This window comes from Panicum virgatum, chromosome 5K, assembly GCF_016808335.1.
Source record: "Panicum virgatum strain AP13 chromosome 5K, P.virgatum_v5, whole genome shotgun sequence".
Taxonomy (NCBI): domain Eukaryota; kingdom Viridiplantae; phylum Streptophyta; class Magnoliopsida; order Poales; family Poaceae; genus Panicum; species Panicum virgatum.
The window spans coordinates 14,723,457-14,736,347 of NC_053140.1; the positions used below are offsets into that span (position 1 = coordinate 14,723,457).

At 42.9% G+C, this 12,891-nt stretch overlaps 1 protein-coding gene and 1 long non-coding RNA gene across 2 annotated transcripts; one reads left to right on the top strand and one right to left on the bottom strand.

Moving 5' to 3' along the window:
* Positions 1–1,903: 1,903 nt before the first annotated feature.
* Positions 1,904–4,042, bottom strand: LOC120709721 (zinc finger MYM-type protein 1-like). The gene is made up of 3 exons (XM_039995383.1): positions 3,636–4,042; positions 2,087–3,554; positions 1,904–2,008 (listed from the first exon to the last, which is right to left on the bottom strand). The coding sequence occupies exons 1-3, from the start codon at positions 4,040–4,042 to the stop codon at positions 1,988–1,990; spliced, it is 1,896 nt and encodes a 631-aa protein (XP_039851317.1). The 3' UTR covers positions 1,904–1,987.
* Positions 4,043–8,034: 3,992 nt separating this feature from the next.
* Positions 8,035–9,886, top strand: LOC120706550. Its single transcript, XR_005688347.1, has 4 exons — positions 8,035–8,599; positions 8,689–8,750; positions 9,186–9,282; positions 9,586–9,886. It is a non-coding gene; the product is annotated as an uncharacterized LOC120706550 (long non-coding RNA).
* The last annotated feature ends 3,005 nt before the right edge of the window (positions 9,887–12,891 follow it).

The window sequence follows — 12,891 nt, forward strand, 5'->3', positions numbered from 1 at the left end:
TAATTTAGAAAAGGGTGTTTATATGGTATATGAGTCTATTATTAAATATACTCTTATATTAGCCTAATCCAACCAAAAACAAAATAAGATGGCTATTCAAGACATGCTTAGAATAAGAGGAACACTGATTGCAAGTTTTGCAACCATCAACCGCTACCTCACCATGATTCCTATCTTCAACTAGGGATGAAAGTGGGAATGAAAAATCTCGTACTGATTGACGACAAATACTGTTTAAACCACCATATTTTTAGAAAAATACAGAATCAAGAAAAAATATAGAAAAAATGGTAAAATCAAGACCAGAATAGGTTGGGTCAATTTTCTGACCGAATTCTTAGTTCCCGTTTTTATAGTCAGAAAATTTCTGATTTTTTCCCGATTTCTTCCCGTATGCAAGATGCTAAGTGAGTACAGTCTTTGGTCTGCTTTATACCTTCCTCAGCGCATTCACGGATTGCTTGCTAGGCGAGGCGATACTAAATTGTGGTGCCCACGGTGGTGGCCTGCCTCCCTGCGCATGCAAGCCATGGCCTCGCGCGTGCATATGCCCGTGGGCCAAGGCCTAGCAGGGCGTTAGCTGTTAGCCTGCTGCCTGCTGCCTGCTGGCTGCTGTTGCAGTGTGCTTGATGCCCCTTTGTGTGGCCACCAGCCAGAAATCCACCGAAGGTGCAGGTTAGCTCCTTTTATTTTCTTTTCTATTTTCTATATATTTATAATAATTTCCTCTCAAAAATATATATATATATTTATAATAATTACAAAGGTAATAATTTTTAATAATCTAAATGATATAGAGGTAATATCTGTTGATCTATTGTTCTAAGCGAACCATTATTATAAGCCATGAATTCATGTAAGAAATATGTATTAAGTCCATGCTAAAAATATTTGTTGGTTCCAACACTCGGTTCATTGATCTTTCCGATTTGAATTACCGGTTCCTGACCGTTATCGTTATATTCTCAATCAAATTATTTCGTTTCCGTAATCCTGTATATCCGATTTCATTTTCCTGACCGGTATTAATTTTTGCGTAACCGTATAAAAAATATAAAAACAAAAGTGGTTGGAGTGTTTTCCTGACCGGCCCTGGCCGTTTACATCCCTAATCTTCATGGAGTTCTCTCTCTCTAATCCTTGTCCTACCTCTGGGTCGATGTCGAGTGCGCATGAGTGCAAAGAAGCTATGGTGGTGAGCCCGTGAGGAGTTGAAGCTAAGAGCAAGGGTAATGTGTAGAGTAATAGTAGTCCTTATATGTGGATATCGTAACAGCTGACAATAATTATATTTCTAACCTCATAATGTTTGTAGTGAAAGTAAACAGTAAGGATGGGACCCACGAAGAAATCTCTTCCTTACGATTCCTGGCCAATTCCCTGGCCTGAGAGAGCACCACGTCACGGCCTCTCCTCGGCCGTCCGATCGGGCGAACGGATGGCCCAGATCGTGCGTTTTCCGGATGTTTTGCAAAAAAACCCTCGAACTTCAACGAAATCAACCCGCAGTCATGTATCCTCTCTCTCCGAAATGTTTCGAAAAACCCCCTCCCCACTCCTCCCCGACGGTTCCACGCCGCGCCTCCTCTCTCGCCAGCTCGGCGTCGCCGCACGAGCTCGAGCTCCGAGCGCTCCGGCCTCCTCCGCGCCTCGCTCCAGCTCCGACCTCCTCCGCGCCTCTCTAGCTTCGGCCTCCCCCTCGCGCGCCGTGCCTCTCCGCCGCGACGGAGCCCGAGGTCGAACTCCGCCCCAGTGGCGAAGCCAGGAAAAAATTTAGGAGGGGCTGAGAAAAAAATGCCACAACGACATAGCACCACTACGACACCTCACGAAAGACAAATATAATAGTTTGAAGTAGTCTTATATTAAAACATCGATGGACAATAAAAAACACAAAATACAGCATGAAAATTAAAGGATGCGGTTTATCCATACCGAAAAGCCAAATTACGAAACTAATAGACGCCGCCCGTGACGGTGACACCCATTATTCATCCGAAGAAGCAATCTACAGAAATAGACATAATTAATTAATCAAATATATATGGACATCAAAATTGTGAATTTAGAATAGAACAAAGTTTACCATTAATTTTTTAGGCAATAACATACGACGTTTCTTCATCTCTTCAAACCTCTTTTTGATCTTTTCATTACAAATCTTTCTAAATATCTCCTTCTCGTTATAGCATATCATCAAGTCATTGAGCCATTCATCACCCATTTTACTACGCAAATCTGTCTTTATAATGGACATGGCTGAAAATATCCTCTCAACTGAAGCTGTTGCCACCGGTAGTATCAAGGTTAGCTCAATGAGACGATAAACCCGCTGATAAGATGTGTTCATATTAGTCTTGACCATAATTTCAGCAACTTTTCCAAGTTCAGTACATCCAAGGAATTCTGGAGTTCTTCTAGCACGGTTGACGAAGGATTTAAGTTCATTTGGCAAAACAGTAAGGTCACCAATATCAAAATCCTCAGCATAAATTTCAGCAAGTCTCACAAGTTTATCCACATCGAAATTAGAGAAGGACTTCCGTGGGTTAAAACAAGCCATACATACTAATAACTCTGAACTAGTTTCACTAAACCGATGATTCAGCTCAGTCAAGATGGCATCAATGGCGACAAGAAAAATCTCGACATGATAGTAATGCATGTTTGTTACCTTTTGCTTTCTACGTCTAGATGTCCCTCTAACATTTATTTCATCATTCATATCTGGCACTTCAATCTCATTCCTCTCACATAAAGTTTTCACTTTTTTTAGTAATGGTTCCCATCTATTTTCCCTCATATCCTGCAAGCCATCTTTCACATCCATTATCAAATGCATTGCTTCAACTATGTCTTGATCTTTCCTTTGCAAAGCACGTGACAAAATATCTATCATGCTCAATAATTCTATCATCAAATGCAAGATGAAAACAAAATCAAAGCTCTCCATTTTTCCAATTAAACCTAAAGCTCCATTACATGCTGGTTTAATAGAATCTTTCTTCACTATCTCAAGGACATCTATGATAGCCTCCCACATCACCAAAATGCGAAGCAAAGTTTTAAGATGTGAACCCCATCTAGTATCTCCAGGCCTAGCTAGGCTACTTTCCTGGTTTAAACCTCTTCCGGTCATAATCTCACCATTCTCAATCTTTTCTAGCAACACATCATGATGCTTTGCAAGTAAAGCATCCTTTCTCATACAAGATGCACCCACATTGTTGACTATTAAAGGAACATAGTTAAAGAAATCTGCAATATCTGCACTAGATGTTGAAATAGTAACAACCACTAGTTGCAATTGATGGGCAAAACAATGCACATAGAAAGCATAAGGATTCTCATCACGAATCAACTTCTGCACCCCATTAAATTCACCTCTCATATTAGAAGCTCCATCATACCCTTGCCCACGAAGCATAGAGATTGACAAATTATGACTTGAAAGCATACGAACCAAAGCTTCTTTCAATGCAATAGCTGTGCAACTCTGAACATGCTGAAGTCCAAGAAATCTCTCCATCACTTTCCCTTCATCATTCACAAACCTGCATGTCAAATTTTAGTATGTGTTAGTATAATTGTAGAAATAGAGGTAAAAACTTAGACACAAAAATGCAACTACTGACCTTAGAATCACTGCCATTTGCTCCTTTATTGATACATCTCGAGACTCATCAATAAGCACTGAGAATTTTTTACCCCGAATCTCATCCATGATGACACTCGTGACTTCTTCTGCACAAGCTTTTGTAAGATCCTTCTGTATATCAGGAGATAACATTTGGCAATTTTTAGAACCTTTTTCATATGCCTCCTTCACTATCTCAACCTTATCTTTGTACCAATCAATCATTTCTCTGTATGTACCCTTGTTAAGGGAAGTAGAAGACTCATCATGTCCACGGAAAGCATCCCCTTGCATTATGAGAAATCTTGCAACACCTAAGGAAGCTGTCAATCGAATCTCATAACGCTTTTCTTCCTCCTTGCTAATTTGAACTAATTTTCTACCCACATTTGTCTTTTGGTTCATAAAGTCATCACACTTTAGCCTAGCTTCTGCATGAGTCTTGCAAACATTGTGGTTATTAAAAGTATCCTTAGCTTTTTTCCAATTCACATAACCTTGATGTGCAAAGACCGAACTACCAAACTTTTCAGGCTTTGCCGAATTAAAGAAAAGATAGCAATACAAGCAATAAGCTGCATCCTTGTACTCACTATACTCTAGCCAATCAAACTCATCATACCAAGTCTTCTGAAAAGATCTAAATTCACCACTCATCCATTTACGAGGAAATATGATATCACGAGGTTGAGTTGGTCCATTCAAAGCATATGCCCTCTTTACTTGATCTCTAATTTCAGGTTGATAATCATCAATAGGTTTGCGCTTTCCAGGGTCCCCAATTAAGTCCGATTGACTAAACTCTGCTCTAGGTTTCTTTGACTGAGATGTGCCCTCATTAGTATGTGGAGTTGAAGCACTTGAACTTGAAAAGTATGTGTGTATGGTTCTTTTCGACATTCTAAAATCTGTCATACCAATCAAATATGTTGAATTATTGAAAATGAAAATTGAATCATAAACTCACGGATAATGAGACAAAAAGCTAAGTAAAAAAATAAATTAAATTGTTCACCACTTCACCTAATTGATTGGCCTCTGGTCAGGTGCGTGGTGCCCTGCAAGCTGCAACACTGCAGGTCTGCAGCCGCGCAGCGCTCGTCCGTGCAGGCGTGCGACGGCCGCACAGCCGCGCTAGCGCAGCGCTCGCTGCACCTGGCCGCGGGGCGCGGGCCACCTGCCGCTCGCCGCGCCTGGCCAGCTCCCAGCTGGTCTGCCGCTTGCCGCTTGCGGCACCTGGCCCTAGCCCGCCTGGCGGCTGGCGCCTAGCTTCTCTGCAGCTCTGCTCACCCCCTCGCGGCCTCGCCGGCTCGCCGCGCCCGTGTGTGCCTGCCGACGCCGATGCGCGACGCCCTCGGCCAGTGGTCGCGCTCGCGCGAAGTGCGCCGCCGCCGCCCCTGGGAGCCCCCGATGCACGATGGATGGGATTGGGATTGGATTAGGGTTGACCGGTTTACTATTTGTGCGGTTGGGCCTTGGGCTACAAATTTCCATGGGCCGCCATGTTACATTTCGGCCCAACTCGTGAGCAATGAGCAACCCAACGCCTGGTCGTCTTCAACCTCCGTCTAGCCCCTCCTTCACTTGTATCTAGCACCAAAAATCCATGGAGGGGCTCTAGGGGGGCTCTATGGCTCCGGTGGGAGTAGGGGAGGCTCGAGCCCCCCCTGACCCACCGCTGCCTTCGCCCCTGCCCCGATGCACGATGGATGGAATTGGGATTGGATTAGGGTTGACCGGTTTACTATTTGTGCGGTTGGGCCTTGGGCTACAAATTTTCATGGGCCGCCATGTTACATTTCGGCCCAACTCGTGAGCAATGAGCAACCCAACGCCTGGTCGTCTTCAACCTCCGTCTAGCCCCTCCTTTTCACTTGTATCTAGCACCAAAAATCCATGGAGGGGCTCTAGGGGGGCTCTATGGCTCCGGTGGGAGTAGGGGAGGCTCGAGCCCCCCCCCCCGACCCACCGCTGCCTTCGCCCCTGCTCCGCCCCGCCTGCGGCCTCCCCCGCGCACCGTGCCTCTCCACCGCGCCTCTCCAGATCCGGCCTCCCCCTCGCGCGCCGTGTCTCTCCGCCCCGCCTCCGGCCTCCCCTGCGCGCCGTGCCTCTCCGCCACGCCTCGCTCGCCGGAGTCCCGTCTCCCCCGCGCGCCGTGCCTTCCCGCGGCTGACCCCGCACGCACCGGAGTCCCGTCTCCCTCCTTTCTCACAACGCCTGCCTGACGGTTCCTCACCGACAATCTGCTCAGGTCGCGCCCCTCTTGCCCTTTGACGAGTCTGCAACACCGAGATGCTCTGCCGGCCCGCACGCCCCTCATCCTCCTCCAGCTCGGCACCGCGACTCTCACCCCGCGCGCCACCACCGCTCTCCCGCGCTCGCGCTGGCCCGCACTCTGCTGCCCTGCCCGCCGCCGAGCCGCGCGCCCCTCCTCCACCAGCTCTCCGCGGTGGTACCGGAGGCCGTCTTCGCGGCCACGGCGGAGCACGCCACGGCCTCCACCGCCCCGCCGGAGACCCGGTGCGGGGGCCTACCCGCTCTGGGCCTCCCACCTCAACCCCTGAGCGCCCATCTTCGCCAGCTTCTGGGAGCACGTCGGCGGCGCCTGGTGGCCGCCATCCGCCTAGGTACGCTCGACCTGCCTCCTCCTGCTCGCCAATGATCCTCGTCCTCCCGCTAAACATCTCAGCAGCGAACCCCTGAAGCCCCTTCCCTGCCTCATCTAATGGATGATGCCCAGCCGCCCACCAACCACTCGAGGAAATGCCTACTGAAGTAGCAAAACTGCTCACTTCAGCTTCCTGTTAAATAAGCATCCCTGATCCCATGCAGTTTGGTAACCACCACCGTTAGCACAGACTGCAGAAACATTAGTGCACTATCTTTGATGGACATTGGAGTCTCCCTGCTGATATTAAGTTCTTGCAACAGCTATGGCTAAACAGTTTGCAACACCTTTGTCAGGGATGGTAATCTCTGTGAACTTTGCAATGCTCATCCCATCTCTGAACAAGTCATCTGTTGGCCTGCTTGGAATACTTCACGGAGAACAACTCCAACGTCAAAGATATTCACGAGATTCAATTCGCATGTTTACCTTATTGCTAGATGCACGAGTTAATCTTGTAACAAAAATCATAAATACCTATTACCTCCAATAAGGTCACACCATTTAATCTGAGCTTCTTCTTTTCATCAAAAAAAAAACCTGAGCTTCTGGAAGCTTCTGGAATAAAACCAAACGGATGTCTCATATTGAGTTGTAGCTAAATAGCAATTGAGAAGCTAATTTAGCAGCTATATACACTGACATCCAAATGAATCTGATGCCATTTAGCAACTGGGATAGATAAAGCTGACATCCAGCAATTAAACTGTTAATCCGTATCTTCAAATATTTCAAGTTTTGATATTCATGTATCAGGAATTATAACCATGAATCAAATTTAGTTCTTCAATTTATTTGTAACTGAGATGTTTCTTGGATAAGCAGATACATCTATGTTGATTTCCATAATGTACTCTTATAGATATGTCCATATTTCTCCCTTTATGTGTTTCTGAAGCTTTAGCTAATCAGTTTCTATCCTTTTATTCTTTAAAACTGCCAGGCTCCTGTTATTAAGTAATATTTTACTTTGATGGAGCCTAAAAACTTCAAGTCTCTACCAATTCTTTATTTATATTCGGACACCATCAGGAAGTCATTTACCTGATTTATCTATTAAACTCATATGGATGATAGAGAACGGTTGGCTGTGTGAAGAATAATGCAGAAAAAGAATAACCTAGCTCTCAAATTATGGTGTCTCTTACTCTACGGATACTACTAAAGGTTCTCAAAAAAATATTAAATCCACATGTGAAAGTATGTGAAAATCGCTGGACCGCGTTTCTTTAAATCCACATCTTCATTAAAGTTTTAGATTCCTCGCACTCGACATATGTGACAAATAAACTACAACTTCGACAGTTTATATATGTTGACAAGGTTCAGTCAAGTATTGATGTTCCAGATAATCATAATCCAATAGCTGACAAGCTCATCAACACTGCAAGGAGACCACAACTTCTGTGCTTGACTCAGCAGAGTAATGAGTACTGTGTGCTACACCACTTCTTTTCATTGTGTGGCGAAGTTTTGTATAGCAGTACTAAACTAGCAAATTCAGTTTCTCATTTACTTGCCTATTAGGGAGTGAATTAATGGAACCGAGTATTATTGAGGCTTGGTTCAGCTCGAAATATTAGTATTAATAGTAGGATTTTAACCATGGGAAGTAGGACGATTACAATAATTGATCATCAGACATAGAGTGTCTTATCTTTTATTTCATTTCTTGCATTTTGCTGGCTGCAAGCAGAAACCTTGGCGTAGTGAAAATGGTAGTAAAAAACCTGAACAGTATAAAGCAATTGATACTCAGGTTTGTTTAATCCTTCATATATTAATTCTTATGCAGCATTTCATGTTTGTATGTACTAATATGATAATTCAAGTGTTCAGTAAAGAATAGCAGGAACATAATTGCATCATGCCTTATCTTCTGCAAAGCTTTGGTATGTCAGGCTATTCGAGTTCATTTGAGCATTGGAAACTAACCTCGAGCTGAGTTTCATCATATTGGAATTCAGTTGAGCATTGTCATTTGTTTTGTCAGACTATTCGAATTGCAATCCTGCTCATAGTATCTTTGTTGCATTTAGTCAGTTGGAATATCATAGTAAAAGAACATACAGTTAGATTTAGCACTTACGTAGTTCAGTGTCATAGTTTCCATAATAGTTGAAAACTATCATCATGTGACCTTATTTCTCTGCATAATCCTCCAAACAATGATTTCAAGATGGCAATGCCACATAGAAAAAGCCATAAGGTTTCACAAGGATAACGAAATTACATTGAAAGAATCAATCAGAATGTTAGCACGAACCCTGTCGTGTGTTGCAAGAATCGATCAGGTATGGTCATTCTATAGAGCCTCAATGTTGCCCTTCTTATTTTTGCATATCCATCTACACATCTAATGTTTGCTATATGTTATTTTAAGTGTGGAGAATATTTGTGAGAACTTAAAGCAAGAACAACATCGAGAAAAAGATATCCCAAAATGTAAGTCTTTCTTCTTTCTTTGATCAAAATTTTTGAATCTACAATTTCTATCATCTATGCATCTTCACTTCTGCTTGTTTCTTCTGAATTGTGTTTTTGGGATAATAAGGTTTTGGAGGCCTCTGATCAAAGCTAACATAGCATCAAAAGTTCATGGATCGTCCTTACTAAAGATAATTTTCAGAGCTGATGATGCATCATGAACAACTCTTAGATGGCATAGCTATACTATTACAAAAACAAAAGAAGCAAAGAAGTGTGAAAAAATAATCATAGATGAAAGTGAGCTCAAATAGGATGAAAGGAAAGCTCTAAGAAAACTTGTTGAACTTGTCAGCTCATGACTGTTTAGGCCAATATCGACGATGGTAGGCTAAAGGAGCATGCCAGAAACTTTTTGTGAATTGTTCTGACAAGAATTACTTGATGCTTCAGGTATGAATTCCAAATAAAGTACTCAGATTGGATGGTCATTGGGTGCATTGCCTGGTGATTTCGTGTGATTGCCTCCATTGGTGATGGAAGCTTCCAGGTAATTTCGCTGCCTGATTAAATATCTTTTGCCCTCTACAGTTTGATCGATGATGGCTTGATTATGTTGTGATCCTGGTAATTGATGCATGATGACTTGATTCTAATATGACACATAATTAAATTCTAATGGATGAAAATTGTATAATGTTTATATACATCTGATGAATTATAGCCGATGCTTACCCATGTCTTTCAAGTTTAGCACATTAGGCCACAAGGACTGGAGAAGCTGTATTATTGTTTCTGATCATGCTATTACCCTGAAATCTAGGCTAAGAAGTTGAGAATTTTCACTCTTCAGGAACATGGGTCTTTATTCAGCAAGCAAATAACAGAGGATCAAATTTTGTGGAGCTTAAATATGTTGAGAAATAAATTTAACTAGGATTCTCTTTTAGGGTTTTCCTTGAGTGGACAAAGTTAAGGACTTGTGGTTTTTCTAAATATAGAAACACGCATCATATATAATGTGTCGGACAGAGCAGATATGTACCTAGGTGCCTCTTCCATGTTTGGCCTTTAAGCAACGTCTTTTGGATTCCATAATATGCTCCTTTTCAGTAGCTTATGTAATTTATTATATGTCATCATGATTTATTGTATTAACATGGTCTAATTTCAACCATAGCAATACACGGTCATTCTACTATCATATAAAAAATTGATGCGGTAAAAGTTGTACTTTCTTGCATTGCATGATGTCTATCTGCCGGGAAACGGGGATACTTTATTCACGGTACGAACAAAAACAGCCTCATTAAGGTAGTTTTCACTTCTGGTGTTCCAACAACTCAAAATTTCAAAACCTAAAGCTTTACTACACAACAAAATTGTAAATTTAAAGTATTTTCATAATTCGTTAAACACATAGGATCCTATTTTGCTAAAAAATATCATATACCTATTTTTTTAAATAGTAACTCTACAACAACACAACATATTTTAATATATCTACTATTTTTTAAAATAAATAATTTCATCCCTTCTTTCACCATAAAAAATATCATATACCTATTTCGCTACCCAATATAATATACAGAGTATTACTTAAATAATATCATCACAACAATAGAATGCTCAAAAATATGTACCAATTGCAATAGCGAACTCCAGCCCATGACACCTATGCACAAATAAGTTTTCCATTTGCCTACATACAATAATTACTATATGTATAAACTAAAGTTTGCATCAACTATAATACTACATAGGCCACAATCTTATATGCATAACATAATCCAAATCAGTCCACCCGAAATTTTTATCATTGTCTTGCCAAATGCAATACGGTATAAATGCACATGTTTATGAACAAGATCAATAGGCTCAATAATATTTGATACAAAAGTTTTAAATAAATTATAGATATTGTTAATTGTGAATTCCTGTTTATGCATATTAGCAATTCCAATGTTTGTGCACTAATATTTTCTCACTGTCAAGCTTCCATGTATTGCACTTCCTCCGCGAGGCAAACACCGAATTCTACTGGCCCGATCCAGTGTAAAGGCGTGGCAACGCCACGCTGTGTTTCTAGTAAAAACTATGACGAGAGCAACAAGATTTGGGAAGAGAGAGGGATCCCAGTAGCGGGAGAGAGAAGATGCTATTTTTAACTCTTATGAGCAGCCCATAGCGTTATGGATGTCTCTCGAGCATCTGAGGTGTATAAGGACTGCCTCCACACTGGTTACAGCTACCCATAATGTCCTAAAAACACTCTTATTCCAATATTGATGGTGCCCTAAGAACTGCCAAATCATTTTGGGCAGCAATTAAGCTGAAGATCATCAATAGCATAAAACATGATTCTAAACTTGTGGTCGACAATACGTGACCATATTTTTAGCTAATTTTCTTTTTTTCTAAGGCGTTATACCTTATTGACAGGAGGTAGTATTGTACGAGAGAAATAAAATTCTAGTTATATTCATATACACAAAAGTATGAACCAAGTTTCATATAAAAGCGATTAAGGCTCTGTTGGATGTTGGTATTGAAGAGCTTGACATTGAATTGGATCCGATGCCAAATCAGCCTAGGCGTTGAAATGACTCGATGCCAAAATGATTATTGATTGGATGTCTGGAATTGAACCAGAAACAAATGCCAGTTTGGATGTGCATACCATAAATTTGGGACTTGACCCATCGTCTCATCCACATCTCGATCCTCTGCACTACTCATCCTCACACTATCACTCTAGGCGGTAGGCATGGTTAGCGGTGTGGCGGAGTGGGAGGGTGCAGTGGAGCGGGAGCGGCACGGGTTGGAGCGGCAGCGACGCGATTGGAACAAGGGAGCGGCGCAGTTGGAGCAGGGGAGCGGTGCGGTGGCTGAGCAGTGCAGAGGAGCAGGGAGTGGCACGGTGGCTGAGCACACAGAGGAGCAGAGCGACGATGGAGGGAGCGGCGCGGCTGGTGAGGGACATGGAGGCGCATGAGGGGTGGGAGGGGAGAAGCGGCACTGTGGCACCGGGGGGTAGAGCGGGGCGGAGGGCCTGATGGAGCAGAGTGGCGACAGTGGGCTCGGGGGAGCAGCATGGCGGACGACAGAGCAGGAGGGGCGTAGGGAGTGGAGGCTTGTGGGAGCAGCGCGGAGACCGGCGCAGCAGTAGCGGCGTGGGGAGTGGAGAGCTCTGGGGGAGTAGCATGGCGGCCGGGCGAGGGACGCGCAGGGAAGAAGAGGGGTGCGGTGAATGCAACACAATACAGAAGGGTAGAGCTCGGAATCGTGGGTGGAGGTTTAACATCACGCTCAATACCGATTGGTATTAGGAGAAATTTCTAATATCTATTCCTAGAACATCCAAACAGGTTTAAGATGAATACCAATTCCCAGTTCCAGATGTCAATATCTACATCCAAATAGTACTTAAGGATTTTTTACAAAGCTCCAAAACTGGAGATAATGGACAGAACATTCCACGAATGTCCCTGATGGTGCATCAGGCAATCATTCGAAGAGCATGCGAATCGTCAATGGGAGTTGACACCATCAGGCAATCATTCGAAGAGCATGAGAATCGTCAATGGGAGTTGAGAGGGGGAATAGGATGGGAATTTAGTTTTTAGTCACAATCCTGGTTCGCGAAGGAACGAGGGCTTCCATTCTCAACTGTTTGATGTGCATGTCGTATCACAGATTCCAAAAATTGGTGGGGGTGCACTCATCTCTTACCTAGGCTAGTTATGGTAAAGAGTTTCAAAATTTAAATTTAGTGTAGATAATCTAAGAGCTGAATTAAAAAAAACTCTTATATTATACAATTTTAAGCTAAAAATATATAAAAATCGTGTTGGATTGTAAAGAGACTACTGAGATCATAATCCGTTATCACATATCGTAGCGTAAGTTTTGTCTAATCACTATAATGCTATCCCTTGCCGAGAAAATGATGCTCGAAGCTTCGCTCTCCGTCCGATCAAAACTTTCACTACCACCAAACAAACAAAGATAGTTTCAAATCCTCATCTCTCGCGGCGCTCCTCCGCGTCAGTTATTCAGTAGCCTCTGCATTTATGGCTTTATTAATTATTACCCAAACGCTCTGTGAAAAGTATAATTAAGTAAAGCAAAGTAGGGTGACCTGTAGCAGCAGGGAGGG

Coding starts and splice junctions, on each gene's coding strand:
- LOC120709721 (XM_039995383.1), bottom strand. CDS start 4,042: ATGAACCAAAAGACAAATGTGGGTAGAAAATTAGTTCAAATTAGCAAG. Junction 3,555..3,635: donor CAAATGGCAGTGATTCTAAG/GTCAGTAGTTGC, acceptor TTTGACATGCAG/GTTTGTGAATGATGAAGGGA. Junction 2,009..2,086: donor TATTGCCTAAAAAATTAATG/GTAAACTTTGTT, acceptor CTATTTCTGTAG/ATTGCTTCTTCGGATGAATA.